Here is a 22980-nt window from a genome sequence, read left to right as displayed (position 1 = left end):
ACTACTACTACTACTATTTTCCCCAAAACTGAGAATTGGACAGTATAGACAAAATCTTAAAAAACATTCAATCTAGTCTTCGAATAGCATTCATACGCTAGGATTAAGTAAAGTGTTTAATCAAAAAGTTTGGCCTAATGTCTTTTGAAGAGATGTAGAGGCCTGGTCAATACCGCCCCCTTTAGGACTAAACTGTAGCCATCGCTGCAGACTCATTTGAGTTCAAAAGAAAATGGCAAATAAGAAATATACAAATACAAAGCGAAATTAGTTATTATTATATTAAATTATTGGAGGGTGCGTGGGTTGTTAGTAGGGTCGGTAACGACTACATGTGTGCAGACATTATACATTGTGTATTTTAGTATTTAAACTATGGAAACCTCATAACAATATTTTAAATCTAAAAAATTGTGAATTATTAAATAAAAATTAATTTTGTATTATTAAATCAACACGGCCACTAGTATCGTCAAGGAACAGTTTGTTCTTTTGTAAACAGCCATTTCATAATAGAGAATAGAAATGAGAAATACAATGGCTTGTCTATCATCATCATCATCTTGTAATTTTAGATGCATGTTTATATCCTGTTTAGAACATTTACTCGTGTTAACAGTGTAACATGCTTCACATTCTCCAGAGAGACCACCGACGCTGCATAGACGCTGCTCCAATGACAGCAATAAGCGACGATAAATAGCAACAACAACCGGAAGTGGCAAAATAAAGTAAACACTGAGCAGTCTGTAATTATTTTACATGATGTAATGGCATGTTTGTCAACATTTACATTGCCAAAGTATAAACTTGTGTAGCAGTGTAACGGATTATAAAGACGGTAAAGTAAATAAAGAAATGTATGAAACCAAGGGTTAATCAAAAGTAAAGGGAAAAAGTAAGAATAAAAAATAAAAATACACGAATTAGAATTAATTTATGCAAAATATAGTTTTACAGGGCGGGAAAAGCTTGGGTGGAGTGGGAAGTGGGGAATAGTAGTTAAATTAAATTTGATTATTTATATTTATAGGTATAAAAACAACACTGTTTACATTCATTATGAGTTGGTTTTCGGTAAAAACACTTTTTACTGTTTACTGTTTACTCAAGATGAACTGAAAAGATCGAAAATAAATCCGTCATAAAAATAATCTTCAATAAATTATCTATGAATGGATACTGACAGGACTTTTATTATGACAGCTTGTTCAGTTGTCAGTGATCTCGTCTCTGAGTTCAGTGTCGCGCTTCTCTGTTCTCACTGGATTGTTAGATTGCCGTGGATTGTTTTCCTCGGGACATTCACAACAAGGTTAAATTATCAAACACATCTCATGACACCAATCCAAAGCGTTCGGGGTTTATCAGGGGGGACCCGGAACAATAATTTCCCCACCCATTTAACTCCTCATGCGTTGTTTATATTTTGAAAAACTGATGAATAGATTCAGCGTTTGTTTGATGGTGCATTGTTGTGGTCTGCGATGTGTTCCTGGTTCGCAGCCTCTTCGGCTGAACTATAGATGCATGAATCGGTTTTGAATCGTTTTTTTTTTACCGACCCGTTTAGTTTTTCGCAGCTGATCGTTGAACCAACACAACAGCGTTAGCTGGCCAGGACAAAATGAGCAGAAAACAGCATCATTTTAAAGGAGCAGAGGTCAGCTGCTGTGTTAAATACTTCTTATTCGGATTCAACATCATATTTTGGGTAAGTTTTGTGGATCTGCAGTTCATTTGCTCTTAATTATGCTTCTCAAACTCAAAATAATTGCCTCCATAATCTTTTCATTGTGTGTTTTCATCATCTAAACAAATCAGGATTGCAAAACAAGTTCAGCAGGATTGACATTTGCCTCTTTCATTTCACAGCATGTAACATTACTGTGTTTATATGAAATATATCGTACCAGTACTGTATATTTTTTTATTTGAATGGTACATGATCCAGTGATCATAAAAATTATGAATAAAATAAAATAAAATAAATCACCTGTTTTCCCATGGGAATGGATTATAGTAATCCTGGTTTCTCAGTACCTTTCCAGATCTGAAGAATACATCCCATTGAGAGGTGAGGTGAGGGAAGGGGAGGGGAAATAGGATTATCCAGGTCTCATTAGTCGGGGCAGCTTGGGTCAATTCACAGGTTTAACAGAGATGACCTCACACCATTCAGTTTTTCCATCTCTGGGTTGGAAATTGTTCAGTTTTTGCCCCATTTCCATGTTTCTCTTTTACACAAACAGTTTTTCCATATTTTTGTATTGATTCTGAGGAAAGCTGATTGTATCAGTTCTTGAGCAGTTCACTTATCGTGATGTTGATTGTAATGCTAAATCCTAAAATGTCAGTGCTTGTGCTTTCATCTGCTATCTGCTCTTATTCTTTATCTGATATTCAAATCAGATAAAAGAAAATTAGGTGGTTGATTTTATTTGTATTGCTTTATCTGTTCCAGCCAAACTTATTTCATGAAAACATTGTTATTTTTATCCAAGTGTTAAGAATATTTTGCTTTATTAAATATTTAGTTCACCTAAAATATATATTAAATTAATTTTATTAAGTATATTTAATATATATCTAAATATTTCATATAAATTATATTTATAAATTATTATATTAAATTGTTTTGACTAATCTTCACATATATGTTTTCCATATATTGAGAGTTCATAGTGATCAAAAGCTGTCAATATACCAAAACTCTGTAAAGGCATTATTAAAGTGAACTATATCTTGTGCGATATAGCTGTTCATTGGCTTATGAAAACTTGGAAAATAGCAAATGAGCCGTTTGGGTGACTTAGTTGTGCTTTCAATGGCACTATTCGAGGCTTTACAGCCAGTATATAATATCCAGTTCAATTGTAATGGTTCAGAACAACTGCAGAGTGAGTAAATTATGAAAAAACACAACTTATTTTCTCAGTGTAGTATCTCTCATAAGTGACTCTTAATTTTTATTAAAATACGGACATTTCTCCATTAGATCATCATGAAGAATCAATCATGTTGCTCAATTGTTTTCTTGCATGAGAGTGATAAATCGTGAGATAAAAGGGTAGTCTTGGAGCGGGAAGCTTCCATGAGTCACTTCTGGGGTGAACACATCACATCGCCTGGAGACTGATTCTGTTAAGCTTCTTGATGTCATAAATTCCAGCCTTCATTGGTTAGTATTGAATGGGGTAGTGAAGACCCCTCTGGTGGGTGTGGGGGTAATTGGTGCCCCCTCATGCTTTAATGCCATCCCGTCTGAAATGTTAACCTTGCATAATGATCCGCTGTCCTCTGTAGCAGCTAGTCCTCCCACACTGCCATTGTTCTCACGTTATAGAGAGCCTGTTGTGTTTTGTTGGAACCTAGACGCCTGTGTTTTCACCAAATCATGGCCAGAATGTCAGTATATACTCCTGGAAGCCGAAATCAACCCTCTTGTTGCTAAATTAAACACTTGACTTGATCTTTTCAGGAGCAATTCTCCCAAAGTCAGATCTGATTCTTAACATTCACTTGAAAATGAAAGTTCCGTTGACATTAACTCACTTTCGTACATGACTTCCTTTCTTCTGTGGAGCACCACTGAAGATGTTTTCAGAAAAGATATTTTAAGAAGCTGTATATGTATGTACAACTTTCATTGTTTGGACGAAAATGGTTAAAATGATAAAACAAAAATGAAAACTTTTACAGATAGTTTTAATTAGTTGAAATACAGCTGAAATGGTTATGTGGTTGCGAAGGTGTTCTGGGTGGTTGCTAATCTGCTGCTTACTGTCCACTGCAAATATGGCTGAATTCCCTCATTCATTGTACCGTATTTTCCGGACTATAAGTCACACTTTGTTCATAGTTTGGCTGGTCCTTCGACTTAAAGGCAGGTGCGACTTATCAAAATTAATTTGACATGAACCAAGAGAAAACATTACCGTCTCCAGCCTCGAGAGGGCGCTCTATGCTGCTCACTGCTCCTGTAGCCTACACTGAGCAGCATAGAGCGCCCTCTCACGGCTGCAGACGGTAACGTTTGCTCTTGGTTCTTGGTTCTAAATAAATGCGACTTATAGTCCAGTGTGACGTATATATGTTTTTTTTCCTCATCATAACGTATTTTTGGACTGATGCGACTTATACTCAGGTGCGACTTATAGTCCGAAAAATACGGTAAACCTAATCAGTTTTTACCTTTTTTATTCTTTGCCAGGAGAAAATTGTACATCGTACAATTTAGAAAAGCGATAGTAGACTTCTCCAGAATAATTATTGGATATTGGATTCACTGAGAATTATTGAATAATCGTTCATGTCCATAGCTTCAACCGTTCGGGATAAGTTACATACTTGTGTTATGGGTACGTTCCAATCCCTCACCCTAATTATGAGCAGTAGCATTAACAATTAAGCATCTGATCGCCATACTTCTTCTTGTCATCTTATTGTCCCCTCATCATTTCTGAAAGCCTTTTATTGCCTCTCGACTCTTTTAGTCTTAGCAGACTGTTTGACCCCTGTGCGTCCATACTGTCTAATGCCTGTCTGATTGCTTTAAAGTGGAGACAGTCTGATTGGACAGAAACCTACCTGATCCCTACAGAGCACTCACTTTGCCAGCCTCAGACCGGGCCGAGTTGATGGCCTGTAATTACAGACGCCTCGCTCTGTAATCACAGTCTGATATCTACCCAGGAGGCTTTTGAAGGGACATCTTAACGTTCCCACAGTCAGACCTCCCCCCTTTCCACCCCAGCAGCCTTTAATTCCCCCTCTCCAAAGTCTCGTCCTCCTTTCCATTTGGGAGCCTCGTAGCCCCCTTGTCTTGTATTCAAATGAAGACGTTTAGGGGTGAACAAATGGCGTGCGTTAGAAGGGACGTGCTGTTCCCACAGTGTCCGAGGGGCCCGAGTGTGTGTCTCAGTGAACCCCATTCAGCCTCTCGCTATGGAGCTGATGGGGCCGTGCGGCTATTTTCACACACACTGCCCCTGATGCGACAAAAGCATTGACTGCTGTGCTTGTTTGCACACTTAATGTGCGTGGCTTGTGCATTGTGTACAAAGCAATGCACATTTGTATTTATTGTGTGTGTTTGTGTCCTTGCTTGTGCTCGTTTTGTGTGTTTTTCCTTTTCATATCCTCCAGGTTCATACGGCAGATGGGAACCACATGTCCGTTCCCCCTTCTTCCTCTGTTGCTCTGCGAGGGAGTTTATTTCCATGCCATTTCCCAGCAGGCCCAACTCTCACTCACACACATTGACTCATTCTCACTAAAACACAAATGAATCAAGCCAGAGTCACTCTGGCTGTTCCATCAATTATTAAAAATGACTCTAACGTGCTGATATTGAGCCACTGCTGACATTCAGAAATGATGCGGTAATAACAAACTGCTATTGTTCATCGTTTTATAGCTTCTGTTGTTTTTAAAATGGACTAAAGCGCACGGCAAGTGAGATTCGTCCCCTTGATGAGGTCTAAAAGTCACGTTCCATCCTTTTGGAAATGATGAACTAAACATTTCCATAATCTAGGCCAGAGGAATATATTTCCTAACAATTTAGAACCAAAAACAGGCTGCCATTATAAGTGTTAAACTTAAAACAAAACATACGAGGACAACACTAGATTTCTGCAGCTTTCATAAGAAAATCTGAATGGTGTTTGCCATTGCTAAAAATGTTGCTCTGGGTGATTGCCAGCATGTTGCCATGCAGTTGCACAGTTTTTCTGAGTATTTTTTTATGTGTTTCTCTGCAGGTTCTAGATGCATGCTAAAAGGCATAGTGCACCAAAAAATAAGAATTGTGTCATTATTTGCTCACCCTCATGCATACAAACTGACTTTATCTATGTTCATTGCCCTTACAGTGAAAGTTGTTTTGGACCCCGTTGACTTTTGCCCAGGGCAAAAACAGTTTATCTAAATATTTTCTGTGTTCAACTGTGATGCAAGAAGGTTATACAGGTTTGGAACAACATGATTGTGAGTTTGTTTAATCACCCACCATGTGAAAATCATATCAAATAAAAGTCAGATAGTTTAAAAAAGTTATAGTACACATAGGCATGATAAAATGATAGAAATGTGACAGTTGTTAAAAGAAATATCCAGCAAAACATATGATGGAATAATTTACATTACATTTTAATATGTGCTTTTGTCATTTTTAATGAATATTTTATATTTTTATTTAGATTTTAAGTATTTCCCTTTCAGTTTTAGTAATTTTAGTACTTTAACTTAACCTTATTTATTTCCTTTATTTCTTTCATTAGTTATAATCAGATTTTTGAAAGTAAATATATATTTTTTATTTATTTTTATTTCAGCAATGACTATAAGTAGTTTTTGAGAACAACAATAACAACCCCTGGGTACTGTGCATACGTTAATATATATATATATATATATATATATATATATATATATATATATATATATATATATATATATATATATATAATGCCTAATATAATGTCGATGCTTGCCTTAGCAATAAATCCCGAAATAATATGTACTGAGTCAGACTTTCCAAATGTATAAGCAGCAGTTTTTTAATCAAATAAAGATAAAGATGTCAGAAGATGGCTCAAGGAGAGCAAAAAAGAAAAAAAAAAAGCCGTTCTTATGGAAGTAACAGCTGGTGGAAAAAGTGGTTCTGTTCACTGTCACAGTGCTGAGAGTTTAAGCCAAGGGTTTATTTGACTGCTGTTAGTGATGATACAGAGATACTGTGCAAGTCTAATCATCCGACGTGTGAGATAGCAGCCATCCTCTGTTTGGCCGGAATAACTAAATAAGCTGTTTAAGTGCTCTGTGATGCTTGAACGGGTCTAATCCCGATGTCCACGTGGGCGACACATCACTGGCCTCCCCTGGATCAGGGCCGAGAGGAGTGGAGGAGATAGGGCCGATGTCTTCATGATAGGGACGAGTGGGAGTCAGTGATATGTATGGACAGAGAGAGTGTGTGCAGTGGCCCTCAGCTCTGTCCTAGCCACCATTGGATTAGCCGAGACCACGGGAAATGGGATTATGGGATTTGCGGCTGCTGATACTCGACCTCTGACTCTCAGCATCCCGCTGTCACGTTTCTCCTCACGCTGGAATTGCTCTAACCTGCAGTCAAACACACACCGCTGAGAGCCCAGCCGGAGTTTGACAGGGAATCTCTAGTTTTGAGAACACATTAGAATGAGAAGGTCAGGCAGTAAATCAGATTCACTGAGAAACATCTTTTCTTGCACGGTTTAGTCCAAGGAAAATTGGATTCTAGTTGGTGCCTTGGCTTAGTGGTTGGTTCACGTGCTTAATGTGCTGCTCTGGTTCAAATTCTCATCCCATTCCCCTCTTTCTATCGCTTTCTCTCTCTCACACACTCTCTCTAGTAATTTCCCGTACCTTTTCTTCTGTTTCTGTCTCATAAGAGCGGCGTATGACTTTTTTTCTCAAAGTGGACCAAATGAAATATGTGAATCACATTCCAAGTTTTCTGAAGCTGTACAATAGCTTTGTGGAGCTTGTGTTGTTATTCACTGAGAGTCGTCCTCTATTCTGTAGGTTTCAGATTTCAGTATGCTCAAAAATCATCGGCACGGACCATGGTGGGTTTGACTGGAATGATCAATGATATCGCCGTGAAATCTGGTGTGATGTGTTTTGGCAGTGTATGCAAACACATGGTATATGAGTTACTATATGATTTAGGTAGAGGTTTTCATGCCTGTGGGACTTTACAACAAAGTGTAAAAGTTGTGGAAAGGAGCGGGAAGACATTTTTAACTTTTTTTTTAGTGAGAGCAGTCAGGAGTGGGACTAAATAATGAGCAATGTCAGCAATGATAATAAGATGATATTTTGCTGATTTAAAAAAGGGGTTTGTTCTGGTATTTTGAGTGGTTTAGGCCTTTTTTTTACTTCATACAGTGGGGGTCAAATCATTCACAATGTAAACGTATTAATTACTATCTTAATGAGTGTGCTATTAAATTGTCCACTCATTCATTGAATAATGAAATCCTGTGTTGCTCAAAGATGGTCAGCAGTTCTGCCCTGCCTTTTTTTTACAATATGTTGATAGTGTCAGCTCACACATCAGTGAATAATGATACATAAGACAATACATCTCACACTCCTAATGACTTTACAATTTTGGTCCTTTTGGATTTTTAAAAAATATATATCTCTTTAAAGTGTGATAGTACATTTAGAGATTGATTTGACTTGGATTGTGTTGGATACACAAGCCAAAACGGTCACGTTATTGTACCATAAAAACAAAACCGTTTCCTGTAAGTGGTAGCATCCAAGTGATTTCACTCATTCAGGTAAAAACAAGTCTTGGCTCCCTCTCAGGGGACCTTATGCCAAATATGGCAGTGCATGCTGGGATATCTCTGCTTTCCGGATCTTTGATTGAATCTCCGCCAAGAATGTTATATTTTTTCTTTTTTTCTTTTCAGATTGCCCTCAGATAAAGAGAGCAGTGCTGTCTGCACACAGCAGTAACCTCCTGCCATTATGGAGCAGGAATGAATTGTATAAGTGCTGTAAATGTGATCAGTTCTGTTGTGTGTTGCAGTTGCTGGGAGCTGCATTCCTGGGTATTGGACTTTGGGCCTGGGCAGAAAAGGCAAGTTGGAAACACAAATACAGAGGATCGGTGACATGCCTCAGATTCCTAATATTATTATCCATACGGTTGCCTGAGCAACATAATCATAGACGTAAACAGCAGACAACAGCGCACTTTAACAGCACAAAATACCTACCGATACTCTGTTGTCTCATTCAGTCTGTAAACTAAGGTGCCCAAATTCATATTTAGCATTAACTTTTCCTGTTTGACTTCATATTTGATTTTGTGAAGTTGCTCTTATTGCTGAAAGCTCTTCTGTGAATCCCCCATGTTGCTTTTTTCTCTTTTGATGTCTGTAGTCTCCCTTTTAATACCCTTAAACCATGACATTTGAGAGCATATGGGGGCATCTTTTATTTATTTCCATGGCGGTTTAATGTCTCAGTTAGTGTAACAGTGCTGCACAGCTCAATAAGGCTTTGTATTTATTGTGACTATTTGTCGTCCCTCTCGGAAAAGGTCACCCTTGCTGTTACGTATTCAGGCGTGGAAGGTGAATGTAATTTCTTCACACTAATGTGAGTCGACTTAATGAATGAAGTCAATTGGCTGATTAATAACCTGGAAATTGCTCCATTTCAGTCGTTGACTGTTCTGCTAAAAGACACGTGTAGGCACTTTGTATTAATGTCAGCCGATTAAGGAACATCCCGGTAACATGATGTAAATAATTAATAAAGTGGTTCAGTTTGAATTAGCAAAACGTTAATCACCGAAATAAAGCATTAAGGATCGAACTAAGGCTGTTGAATTTGATTGGTGGGAATCCTGTTTAGGCAGATTTCAGAGCCGCCTTTTCTGACACCATGATAACAAACCAGGCTAGAACACACACACACACACACACACACAAAAAGGAAAGCTTGTTTATATTCGCTGTCAGCATGGTCAAAACCCTGCTGTTGGTTCTGGGGTTGAACTGAGATTCCACCCTGATGTGGAAATCCAAACGTGGAAGGCATGAATCACTGCAAACCGTTGCCCAAACAGCGTCAGTTGTGGTGGCCTAGCAGGTGGTGGAGGATTTTAAGGTCAGGATGTGAACTTACAACAGTTCTGTCTGATGTGTCTGGCCCACAGGGAGTGCTGTCAAACATTTCCTCCATCACAGATCTGGGCGGCTTCGACCCGGTCTGGCTCTTCATTGTCGTAGGAGGGGTGATGTTCATCCTTGGATTTGCCGGATGCATCGGTGCGCTCCGGGAGAACACATTCCTGCTCAAATTTGTGAGTTCCTGCCTTGTATACGGCCTTCGAGCCCTGCCTCTCATTTTTTTGCAACCTGTTTTCCTCTCTTCACTCATTTCAGGGTTTATTTGTTCCCTGAAATGAATGTGTTAATGAAATAAACTGGCTAATATTACATGAGAATACACCCAGAAAGAATTGAAATGCCTCCTGGAGGCATATGTATTAGAATGATTTTTATTGAAGAATTATGTCCCATACAAAATTCTGACTCCACTATCTGTTTTCTCTTCTAGTTTTCAGTGTTTTTGGGCCTCATCTTTTTCCTAGAGCTCACAGCTGGCATTTTAGCCTTTGTGTTTAAAGACTGGATCAAAGACCAGCTGAACTTCTTCATCAACAACAATGTTAAAGCTTATCGGGATGACATTGACCTCCAGAACCTCATTGACTTTGCTCAAGAATATGTGAGTCAGCACCTCTCGTCCCTGATCATTTTCTGCTGTGCTGTGGGTGCATTTTGGGATTGATATATAAGTGTGCTCTTGAAAATATGAGACATCTGCTTAGTCATTAAGCTTTCTTTATATGAAAAACATTACTGTAAATTACAGCTATGTGATGATGTAAAGATGATGATGATAGTGATAGTAATGTCACCTCTGATGTTATATATCACTTCAGTGGTCGTGTTGTGGTGCTCATGGGCCGAATGACTGGAACCTGAATATCTATTTCAACTGTACCGACTCCAACCCCAGCCGGGAAAGGTGTGGCGTTCCCTTCTCCTGTTGCGTTAAAGACCCTGCTGTGAGTGCCAGAAACAATCATGTCATCTGTTCACTGCTCCTGTTTCACAATGTTAACGGTGTCATTCCTCACAATCTGTGCTGCATGCTTTGAGCTTTTAAAGTTTGTTCATAGATCTCATTCAAAAAGGTTTAGTGTTATTTGCTGGTCTGTTATATGGGAATAACAGGATGTAGCTAAGGATTGTAGCTCAAACAGTACAACACATTTGTGATGTGCATTTTTTTGTATGTATCTAGGGATACTGTTGCTAAGGTAACTAGTGTCATGAGTCAACTAATTTTTCCAGTATTTTTCTATATATATATATATATATATATATATATATATATATATATATATATATATATATATATATATATATATAAATGAAAACATCAATCTATCCATCTAGTGGTGCTGTAATTAGCGTTATAATAATACTGTTGTTTATCTGTTATAAAGTTTACATGATTAAACCCTCTGTTTATTTTATATTCTATTCTATTCTATTCTATTCTATTGCATTCAGTTCTTCTAAAATTATATTTTAAAATGATAATTATATCCCATTCCAGTATATTGTTCCATTTAAAAGAAAATCTATTCTGCCCCTAACATTCTATTCTACAGGTGCATCTCAGTAAATTAGAAAGTCATGGAAAAGTTCATTTATTTCATTAATTTAACTCAAATTGTGAAACTTATGTATACATTTATTAAATACATTTAATGCACACATATTGAAGAAGTTTAAGTCTTTGGTTCTTTTAATTGTGATGATTTTGGCTCACATTTGACAAAAACCCACCAATTTACTATCTCAACCAATCAGAATATGATGACATCAGCTAATCAACTCAATACACCTGCAAAGTTTTCCAGAGCCTTCAAAATTGTCTCTCAGTTTGGTTCACTAGGCTAAACAATCATGTGGAAGACAATCATTGACACCTTTCACAGGGAGGGTAAGCTGCAAACATTCATTGCCAAAGAAGCCTTCTGTTCACAGAGTGCTGTATCCAAGCATGTTAACAGAAAGATGAGTGGAAGAAAAAGATGCACAACCAACCAAGAGAACCACAGCCTTATGAGGATTGTCAAGCAAAATCGACATAAGAATTTGAGTAAACTTCACAAGGAATGGACTGAGGCTGGGGTCAAGGCATACAGACGTTTCAAGGAATTTGGCTACAGTATTCCTCTTAAAGGGGGGGGGGGGAAATGCTCGTTTTCACTCAATATCCTGTTAATCTTGAGTACCTATAGAGTAGTACTGCATCCTTCATAACTCCAAAAAGTCTTTAGTTTTATTATATTCATAAGAGAAAGATAGTCTGTACCAATTTTTCCCGGAAAAACACGACCAGCTGGAGGCGTGACGTGTGGGCGGAGCTAAAGAATCACGAGTGCCAGTAGGCTTTTGCGTTGAGAGCGTCTGGAAGCTGTGACACCGTTAGGAAAAAAAACAACCAAAACAAACCATGGCTAACAGTCAGATTCAGCGTATATTTATGATCCAGAATCAGATCCAGAGGCTGAAATTTAACAAGAGCAGCATCAGCAACAACGTCTCTATGTGGTATGTACTGAAACTGTATATATTTGCTTCCACTTAAGTTCCACTTTGTCGTCTTTTTTTTTTTTTTTTTTTTCTGTACATGTGGAAAGTGCAGTTTGATGACAACATCACATGTTGTTTACTTGATGTGCTTACGCGCCGATAGCTAAGTTAACAACACAGAGATATTTGAAGCAGTTTTACTCACCGCATGTGGTTCCAACACACGATCGTGACCATTTTTCGTTGGGACTGCATTATCCTTAAGAAATAAACGATGTGCAAATCCGGCGTCAAATTGGGCCTTGTTTGTAAAACAAGCATCTTCGAAATGCAGGGAACAAACACTTGCACAACTCCGTTGATGCTCTGTAAAAATAAACTCCATCCACTGGTCCCTTAATGCTGTTTCTCTTTTGGTTATCTGTGCAGGGTTGTCTTGCCCTGGCAACCAAAAACACACTCCTTTTGTGACATTTCGCGACGCTCTCGCTCTGATCAGTGAACGTCTGTTGTGCTCTCAGTGCTCTGCTATACGGGAGCGCGCGCTCTTCTGGCAGACGTGCCCTTAGGACCCATATAAGGAAATTCCGCTCCATCTAACATCACACAGAGCCATACTCGAAAAAAAACTTTCAGAAACTTGTGACAAACCGGAAGGAGTATTTTTGGAACAGAAATACTCCTTCAAATGTACAACTTAATTTTGAAACTTTGTCCATGTTTAGCATGGGGATCCAACTCTTTAACAGTGTAAAAAACTCCGTATGCATGAAATAGCATTTCGCCCCCCCTTTAAGTCACTCCTGAACCACAGACAACATCAGAAGTGTCTTACCTGGGCTAAGTAGAAGAAGAACTGGACTGTTGCCCAGTGTTCCAAAGTCCTCTGTTCAGATGAGAGCACGTTTTGTATTTAATTTGGAAACCAAGGTCCTAGAGTCTGGAGGAAGGGTGGAGAAGCTCATAGCCCAAGTTGCTTGAAGTCCAGTGTTAAGTTTCCACAGTCTGCAATGATTTGGGGAGTAATGTCATCTGCTGGTGTTGGTCCACTGTGTTTTTGAAAACCAAAGTCACTGCATCCATTTACCAAGAAATCTTGGAGCACTTCATGCTTCTTTCTGCTGAGCAGCTTTTTTAAGATGCTGATTTCATTTTCCAGCAGGATTTGGCACCTGCCCACATCAAAAGCACCATAAGTTGGTTAAATGACCATGGTGTTGGTGTGCTTGACTGGCCAGCAAACTCACCAGACCTGAGCCCCAGAGAGAAACTATGACGTATTGTCAAGAGGAAGATGAGAGACAAGAGACCAAAACCTGGGCTTCCAGACCACCTCAGCAGTGCCACACACTGATCACCTTCATGCCACGCCGAATTGAGGCAGTAATTAAAGCAAAAGTATTGAGTACATGTACAGTAAATTTACATACTTTCCAGAAGGCCAAAAATTCACTAAAAATTATTATTTTTGTCTTATGAAGAATTCTAATTTGTTGAGATTGAATTGGTGTTTTTGTTAAATGTGTGCCAAAATCATCACAATTAAAGAACCAAAGACTTAAACTACTTCAGTCTGTTTCCAATGTATTTATTTAATACACAAGTTTCACAATTTGAGTTTAATTACTGAAATGAACTTTTCCATGACATTCTAATTTATCGAGATGCACCTGTATAAAAAAAAAAAAAAGGTTTTATTTAAAAATCACTATATTTTTCTATCCTATTCTGTTGAAATATATTTGTATACAACCATACTAATCTGCTCTCTCCTAATGGATTTTAATTTTATCCTAATTATATCTATATTCTGTACTTCAGATTCTGTTTTATTCTGTTTAAAAAAAAAATCTGTAAGAAATTGCTTGGAAATTTCACAAACAGTTACAAAGAAATGGCACATTGAAAACATAATGAATTGAACATAAAACTTTGAAGACTTAAATTTGATAATCTTTTTATTTTATTTTACAGTGTATAGAAATGTTTTAAAATGAATTGGACATGTTCTTTTGTTCTCTCTCTAGGAGGATGTTCTGAACACACAGTGTGGCTATGATGTGCGGCTTCAAGGGGTGAGTGTGTTATTACAAGTTAGAAATGTTACAATTGCGCATAGTATATTAAAAATGATACAAATAAAGAAAGAAAGAAAAAAAACCTTTATAGTGTTGTGTCGGACCACCCTGTGAAGAAGCACAAAATGGTTAAGCACGTAAGAGATTCTGGAGCATTTGAGTTCCTCTTGTTCGCCTCCTTAATAACAGTTTAAGCCTTTAAAAGTGATAATTAGCTTCTAGTTTTAGCCACGGGAAATAGTGGAGCTCTGTAATTGGGAAGGCAGCGGCTTATGCCAGCCCAGTGCCTCTCAGAATGGGTGGAGTGACTGAGAACTGCACCCACGGTTCACCACGCTCTCTCCATGGCACAGAGTACTTATTCTGTATCCATGGATACTCGTTCTCCCACAATCCACCTTCGGAGAGATTGACTCTGCTTTTATAGTGGTTTTTATTGATTTGTTGTTATGAGCAGTTAGTATTGAAAATACAACAAACAAATGTTCGCTCAAAGAATCCTACTTTTCTATATTCTGTATTTCTTTGTTCACCATCTGGAGGAAGGCTTTGAAGAGAATAAGAAAAAGAAGAAGAAGTTAACAAAGATCTGTGATGAATGAGTTCAAGCAGTTAACCGTCATACAGCTTTTCACAGGCTTTCTCTGACTTCCTACCGGTTTGACGATACGTTAAGTCTTTTGTGTGGTCTTCCCTGGGGGGGACAAAGATTCTTTGGAAGAACACGTTTTGTATGGTTCACAAAAGCTGAATTGTGTGGCTTTCTCTTTCTTCACCTTCAAATATCACATGACAGCTCCAAATTACACCTTTTCATCTCCCTTCCTTCCTAGAATCCGATAGACAGTAGTTAAGACATTCCTGTATGGCGGTGTAATACAAACTGGATCTTCCCTGTGTTAGGTTATATGTGGTGAGCTGTGTGACATTTCGTCTACTAGCGTGGGAGTGAGTTCTTCCAGTTTTCCAGAGAGGATATTTGTTTTCAAACAGGTTAATGTGCAGGTCCAAACAGGTGAAGGCCTAACTGTTTATCCTGGACTTGAGTAAAGATTAAAGGTCAACTCGGAGGAGCAAACACTGATATGGTGCATTTGAATGAAAATTCGGTTTCTTGTTTAGATCTGACATTTTCCTTTATGTACTGTTCTATGTTGAATAATCTTTTTAATAGGAGTTGGATCAGCAGAAGTACATTTATACGAAAGGCTGCGTGGGGCAGTTTGAAAAGTGGCTTCAGGACAATCTGATCGTTGTTGCTGGGGTTTTTGTGGGGATTGCATTATTACAGGTAAGGACAATGCTAATGAGAGTTGTTTAAAGCATAAACACATCATTTGAATATGTAGTAAAGACTGAACAGATTTGCTTGACTGAGGCCCGAGTGTTAAAATGGTCTCACATGAATGAATGTTATGCTGCCACCTTCTGGTTACAGCTTAAAATTCAGCTTTAAATTCCCGCATAATGGACGGCCTGGCTAGGTGAATCTTAAAAAACCCAGCTCATAATTAACCCCAAGATCAAAAGAAAAAATATCAAATGTAAATTTGCATTGTGGTATTTTCATACCAGTACATTTCTCCTCAATATTATTATTACTGTAATGAAAAAAAAACTGTGTACAATAATGCAATTCACCCTGTTTTGTTTTTATTCATATAACACATTTAATTTATGCAGATTTTATTTCTTATTCTGTACAACAAATATACTACAATGTATACTTAGAAATACGTGATAATTTAATATTGTGTCATTATTTGTCAGAGAGTGAATGAGATTGCAAAGGCTTGCATTTGAGGAAGTGCAAGAAAAATCTGATTTTTTTTGTCATGAAAATGTCCTTTTTATATTTAATAATACATTTTCTTTATTGTTATTATTATTTTACATTTGTGTGTCTCAATTTATATATTACTGAAACTATTTCAACTGTAGGTTATAGGGATATTTCAGCTTTTGTTTAACTAAATGTGAGAGTACTTTGAATGTATATTGTATATTTTTGATGCCTCTATGATGCCTTCTTTTAAAATATGTTTCAGATTTTTGGGATATGTCTGGCTCAGAACCTGGTGAGCGACATCAGAGCGGTCAAAGCTAACTGGTGACACTTTGCAGAGGGCGACAGGTGACGGTGTCCTCTGATTGTGGCAGAGAGCAAATTGCAAATCAGCACTGTTTACACACCATTGATCTGGGAAATTCCGCCCTTTTCCCCCTACGGACCTGTCCATCTATGTCTTTTCTTTTTTTTTTTTTGTGGTTCCTTATCTGAAAACAAGCTCTTATATGGAGACTATCCAGAAGGAGCTTAACGTGAGATGTCACATTGAGATCAAGCTATCTGTGATCTCGCAGCTGTCTCTTGATTGAACGCTATTTTCGTTTGCCCTTATTAAAACGTTCACCAGACACTCCTCCTTGCTGGCGAATAATGTCAAGTGGAGGGTGTTTTCATTAACCTGTGGATGACTTTACTTTAGAGAAACACACAAATCAACCACTGGGACTTTAAACAGAGGAGCCATGAACTAAACAAAGCCTTACAGCGGTGCATTTCACTATACACTTGTGTGGGTTCAGCTTTTTACACAACATTCTGTCTGTCAGTCATTCGAGCGGATGGACAGTTAGACTCTTACCTCTGATTGGCTCTCTGTTGCACAGGGTAGCCAATCAGAATGACGTACTTGATAATTACACGTAATGCATTTATTTTTGGGAGTTCAACCACTACTGTCGGGGGGTGGAGAAATGTGCTGTTATTTGTCTGTATAGCTATGTTTGATTCATTCTCTGTTTTTTTTTTATTTTGGTTGGTCCCTGAGTATAAATCGAATTAACTGCTTTCCCAGACTTGCTTCTGAATCTTTGTTTTCGCTGCTTTGCTTGATAGTGCTATGCTATAGTGACACTAATAATGTATTATTATGAATATGATGCTGCTTTAACTCATAGAAAATATACATCGCTGTACTAACCAACTGAACTTTTAATAGAAATCATGAGGTATACATTCCCTCTGGGAAACACACTTCTGATCACCCAGAATGCTTTGCAAATGAATCTGACGTGAGTGCACATGAAGCGGACAGATTGAATTAGCCGAGCGTATGAACACATGCCTTATTGAGCCCTATAGAGATGGTAGCAGAAGCCAGTGACAGTTACACAGCATATGGACCGTTAGGAAGGCTTTTTTTTACTGTTCAGTCTCTCTTGCTCGTGCCATATGCATGCAATCATCTATTCAAATAATGCACGGCAATGCAGACCTCTTTTAACACATGCACACACGTGTGTGGATGTGTGTCCATCTCATTATGAATACCATACCAGTGTGTTTTCACCTAGCTGTGTTAATCCCCTTGTGTTGAGAAGGAGTCATGACCTTAACGTTGATAATGTGCAAAGTAAGATAAATGATGTACTGCCGACTGCGTGTGTAGAACGTGCTCTGATGGTTTTAGCAGCGGAGTGTCATGTCAGCCAGACTGATCTGCTTCACCTGTCTAAAAAGCTTTGCTCTTGTTTCAAAGGTCTATATAACCTGTGTTATCAGAGCGCTTAGTAAAATGTGAGGTTTCTCTTCTGTGGTCTTTTTGGGAGATTTCACTATATTGTGTATATAAGAGGCAAATCTTTTATGCCGATTCAAGATTACATGCTAAAGATGATATTTAGCCCCCTTTTTGTGCACCGAAATTGATGAGATTTAGGGAAAGCTATCAAGAACGTGTCCAGGTTGCATTTCATTATCCTACATAAAAGACATAATGGAAAAATATAGTCTGCTCTGTGTTACTGTAATACAGAAACATGGTGTATTAAAGTAACAAGAAATGAATGAATCAATAATTATAATTTCAATAATTAAATAATTTCAAAAATAACTCTAGAGGCGATGAGAATATAGGATGGAAATGTGCTGAAAATATTTCCCCAATGCAAAAAAAAAAAAAAAAAATCATTTTCTTTATGCAAAATAACATATATTCTGGTGTTTAACTGTAACCAGGACATGTTTTTGTGAGATCACTAAAATATAGTTTCTTTTTTTTTTTTTTTTTATCATGCAATGGCCTTTTCTCTTTTCTCCATGTTTTTTTTTTTTTTTTACAAAGAACTCTAACATTCCCTTTTGAGGGAGCCTCCTGCATATCATGAATGTAAAGATCATCTCTTACTAATGTTATGTCATATATAACTTACCCTTCAAAAGTGCAATGCACAAACATGTGAATAAAATGAATGTTTGTCTGACTGTAAAACATGGCAAATCTTTGTTCTTGTAGTGAATAAGACATTCCTTGTGCATGCATTGGCAAAAAAAAAAAAAAAAATGTTATGATGTGCATTTTGCATTGCAGTGGTCTTTCTGTGCTGGTTCATCAGAAACAGTTTTGATGATTGGTATTAAAACCACTGAGCCTATTTGCTGGCCTTTCTCTGTACCAGCTGTGATAGTTTCTACATTGCAGTCATTAGAAATGTTTGCAAATCTTTAAGCACACTTTTATCGGATAACTCAGAGTTTCTGTCTACCAATCAAGAACAGTTGTACAGAACAGTACTGCATTGATGGTAAACATTTTGTGATTGTGAATGCATATCAGAAGAGTTTTTCAATGATTTAAAGATGTCGATCTTTTTCCAAACATTTTGTTTTGTTTTGTTTACATTCCCATACTAATTTTCAAAGTGTCTTCATAGAAATGTTTGGATTCTACCTCATCATGGAGAAATGACTCTAAAGGTGATTATTTGGGGAGTCATAACTCTGATACAACCATTGTGAACATTTTTTAGAAGAGTTGCAAAAAACCCAACTTTAAGTATCTTCGACACATACATTTCAGTAGCACTAGCAGGTCTTCTCTCACAGTCTCAGCTTTTCTTTAGATGCTTTTTAGGCAAAGGTTCATTTAGTTTTTAACTCACGGAATGCAAAAAATATATAATGTGGATTTGTTGTTTAATGGTGAGTGTCACTTAAACGTATCCAGTCTCATTATGAGCAGCACTGTTTCAGGACTCTGCAGACAAATGGTTCTCAGCTGTAATCGGATGTCATTTGACTAGTTTAGTGAGTCTTTATTATCTGATAATTTCATGTTAGCATAACTCAAAATACCCTCTTAAACTGGATAATGATTATTGCACTTGCAGGCCTAAAGCATTTCCTGTGCTCTCCATTATATTGAGTCAATGATTGTAATAAAACTCATAATTAATGTGGGATTTATACTTTATGAAAAAATCTATAGAAAATTAGGATCATATTTGGAGCGGTTTTTGTTTTATTTGATGTTATTTTTTTTGTAAATCTCGTCCAAAGGTTGATTTATTGGTGGCATACACAAAATGACTTTTCTTGTGGGAGATGGTCTGTTACACTGTATACTATTATACAAGATATGCTTTTTCTTTTTCATAATAAAATGGATTTATGTCATTCTGAGCTCAATCAGTGTCTTTCATCTGCAAGTTATGTCAAACATTTGACTGAAAATCTGAATTTAAAAAAAATACTTTTTCTGTCACAATAACCAGAGCAGTGATATGTATATTTCCATGCCAGAGATTTAAACAATTCAAGGAATAGTTTATGCAAAAAGAAAAAGAAAAAAAAGAAAATTTGCTACAATTTTAGTCACAGATGTGTTACAAATTTAACATTACGTAACTTATTCTCTGCAGTGAATGGGTGCCGTCAGAATGAGACCCCAAACAGCTGCTTAAAAAAATCACAATAATCTACAAGTAATCCACATGACTCCAGTCCATCAATGATCAGGTATTTGGACTCTCATTCTGACGGCACCCATTCACTCAATTGGTACAAAGAGGAGCACATTTTTATTTTTGGGTGAACAATTTCTTTAATCGTAAAGTCATTTATTTAGTTCCAAGTTACTGTTAATAACTGTTGTAAAAAGTGAATGAAGGACAGCATCTGCACATGTTGAAGGACATCGATATTACAGAAAAACAGGTTTTACACTGATGTCGTTTTCACCATGACCACCAGATGGCGACAAACCTACGCAGTTCCTAACAACTGCTAAATCCTGTAAGATCACCTGAAAGCATTTTCTTCTTTATTATCTCATCATTCCTTTGCACAATGTTGTGTAATGCTGACACAAGTAAAGCAGAAACACTGCATGAGAGTCATTTACCAGATGCTTTAATGCGCTTGCGTGCTCTTTGACATGGTCTCTCTGCACATGCAGCAGTAAATACTGTATATAACCATCTGCTGGTTTTCATTTAGCATATTTGTTTGTGGTTTCTTTTTTAATTGTATTTGCTACTCCTTAAATAGTTTTCTTCAGCCAATGTTTGGGCTGTGAAGCTTTCAGTAATTACTTGCTAACCCTCTTGTGAAGTGTTTTGAAGGTGCCGTCATGCTGTGTGCATGTCAATAAGCATATAGTGACATTATCAAGACCACCTCTTTAAAATCATGCCCCCTGTAGATAAAAAGACTCAATTAGATTCCATACTGCTTTTCTAGCATGTTCCACCAATTGAAGTCAAATCAAATAATGATGAAATATTGAGCATATATGACCGGAGGGGATTATTTCTGTCGATGTGTTCCTGTAATAACCAAGGCTCTGCATTTGATATTTTCCAGAGAGCATGTTTCCGATAGGATCAGCAGATTGGAGGAGCATCACAGTATTGCCTAAAGGCAGGGAGATTCTTTGAAGCTTTTTTACCTTTAGAAAACTTCGGATCTGTTTTCCCCCTATGTGCCCTGTGCCCTTTCAACTTATGGCTGAACCTTGACTGGGGAACTCAAAGTCTCAAAGCAGGAATGTGACATTACAGTAGGACTTTAAGACGTCTCTGGCTCAATCTATTTCTGAGGTCTAACCTTAGAGAAAGTCTGGTTTGATGATAGATTCACTTCTGAAACTGCCTTGGCGTCTCAGTTTCAGTATGCTACACTTTTTGACAGTGATTCATTTTTTATCTACTTTAATTCTCGAAGAGTCACAGTATTATTGATTGCTAGTTTCACTTATAGCTTTCTTAAAAGCACAGTTTTAGTGACAATGGCATCTGTATTGGATAAAATTGGTGCAAAATGTTTTCATTTGTAATGTATCGTCAGAACAGGCTTTTACTCTTACAATTGCAATGTGACTTGTGACAGTGAGTATAAACCTTCAACACTGCAAACCCCAGCAGGTTAAATACACTCAAAATCTTGGAGTAAAGTCATTATCACAAATGTAATAATGATACTTCTCAAAACCTGTGTTTACCCAAGTTGATCTAATGTGGTAATTACATGAAGTTACAGCATGCAGACTCAGGTTTACCATAACATGTAGTTTTCTACTTACTAAATTCAAGTTCCAAGAATTATGGATATTTCTCACAACCCCACTTTGAACTTGATAATTTTGAGTTAAATTTAAGTTGAGTTAAATTTAAGTTTTCAAATAAAACCTTGTTTTGCTTAATGCGATGTTTTTACACCACAGACTGAACAAAATGATGCATTGCTTGGCTTAAATTGGTATTATCTAATCGTGTACTTAAATTTAACAGCAAAATAATTTTGGGTTGAATGTAATCAAGTACATACCTTTCTATCATATTAATATGACATTCTCAAGATGAATTTGTTCTGAAACGGTTTAAGTTGTCTTATTTTATTACCATTTTCTAAACTCTAGCAATGAACTGTGAGTAATTTTGAAGATGTCTGAATAAATTTAGGTTTGACTTCATATTGTTTTGCAGTGAACTGATTCATCTGATAGAAGAGAGTGGCTGCAAAAGACATAAAATATTTGGACACGTGTGTGTAATTCAACAGAGTGGTGTTATTTTCATGTGAAATGAAAGATCTGTCCATTAGGCTGCGATAATGATGGAGACATGTTTCATCTTTGAAATGCTTTTACTTGGATCATGAATGTTTTCTATCCAATTGGCAAGCCATTAAACGCTGCTGTATGAATTCTATCCAAATCATCACACGTGCGACCAATTGCAGCAGCTCGTAAGTCTGTAAAGTAAGTCATGATGATTGTTGATTTCAACCCATGGAATCGACTGTTTATCTACGGGCTGCATGAGCCATGTTAGTTTCAAAGGCTTCTATTCAGCCAGTGATGCCGTCAAACCTGCGTCACTTGACTAGAACAAGGCGACCATCACATGACGCCTCTTAGCTCCCTGTCGTTTCATGTGGGTGCTATCTGAGAGACTCTTTCAGCTGCGTAATCGCCCAGAAGGGGAGATGCGCTTGGGTTTTCGCCGCTGCCCCGGAAAGAGGGAATGAATGTGTCTTAAGACATAATGTGTTGTTTAACTCCGGCTTTTCTCTGAAAGCTTATAAAGAGAACGGGGTCAGCCATGTTCAGCACGCAACAAAATTACACTGTTTATTTTGAGAGCGAGTTGGTGTCCGAGGGCATGAGGCCTTTTCATCCCTGCGTGACTCAGATAAAGCCCGACAGGGAAGGTCTCTCCTGTGGAGAACTGGGAATCCTCCGAGCGCTTTCCCTCCCTGTGTAGTCCTGCAAATGACTCGAAATTGATTCATATCTCCCACACTTCCCACGCTGCTTTGGCTTCTTACCAAATGCTCCAGTCTTCCATCATCTTGACCTATGTCGAGTGGCTGTGTCACCGAGATGCCTCCGTCCAGCAGAAAGTTCATGGCATTTATTGCTCGTAAT

General features: G+C 37.6%; 1 protein-coding gene across 1 annotated transcript; it reads left to right on the top strand.

Annotated features, from left to right (window-relative positions):
• The first annotated feature begins 1221 nt into the window (after nucleotides 1-1221).
• On the top strand, nucleotides 1222-19731 carry LOC113113880 (tetraspanin-17). Its single transcript, XM_026280407.1, has 8 exons — nucleotides 1222-1714; nucleotides 8591-8641; nucleotides 9728-9874; nucleotides 10132-10302; nucleotides 10520-10645; nucleotides 14216-14263; nucleotides 15441-15557; nucleotides 16315-19731. Exons 1-8 carry the CDS (start codon nucleotides 1628-1630, stop codon nucleotides 16378-16380), a joined length of 813 nt encoding a protein of 270 aa, XP_026136192.1. The 5' UTR covers nucleotides 1222-1627; the 3' UTR covers nucleotides 16381-19731.
• The last annotated feature ends 3249 nt before the right edge of the window (nucleotides 19732-22980 follow it).

The sequence above is a fragment of the Carassius auratus genome, chromosome 14 (genome assembly GCF_003368295.1).
Source record: "Carassius auratus strain Wakin chromosome 14, ASM336829v1, whole genome shotgun sequence".
NCBI lineage: Eukaryota > Metazoa > Chordata > Actinopteri > Cypriniformes > Cyprinidae > Carassius > Carassius auratus.
The sequence above is the reverse complement of the archived record's forward strand: the minus strand, read 5'-3'. Positions and strand labels throughout refer to the sequence as shown.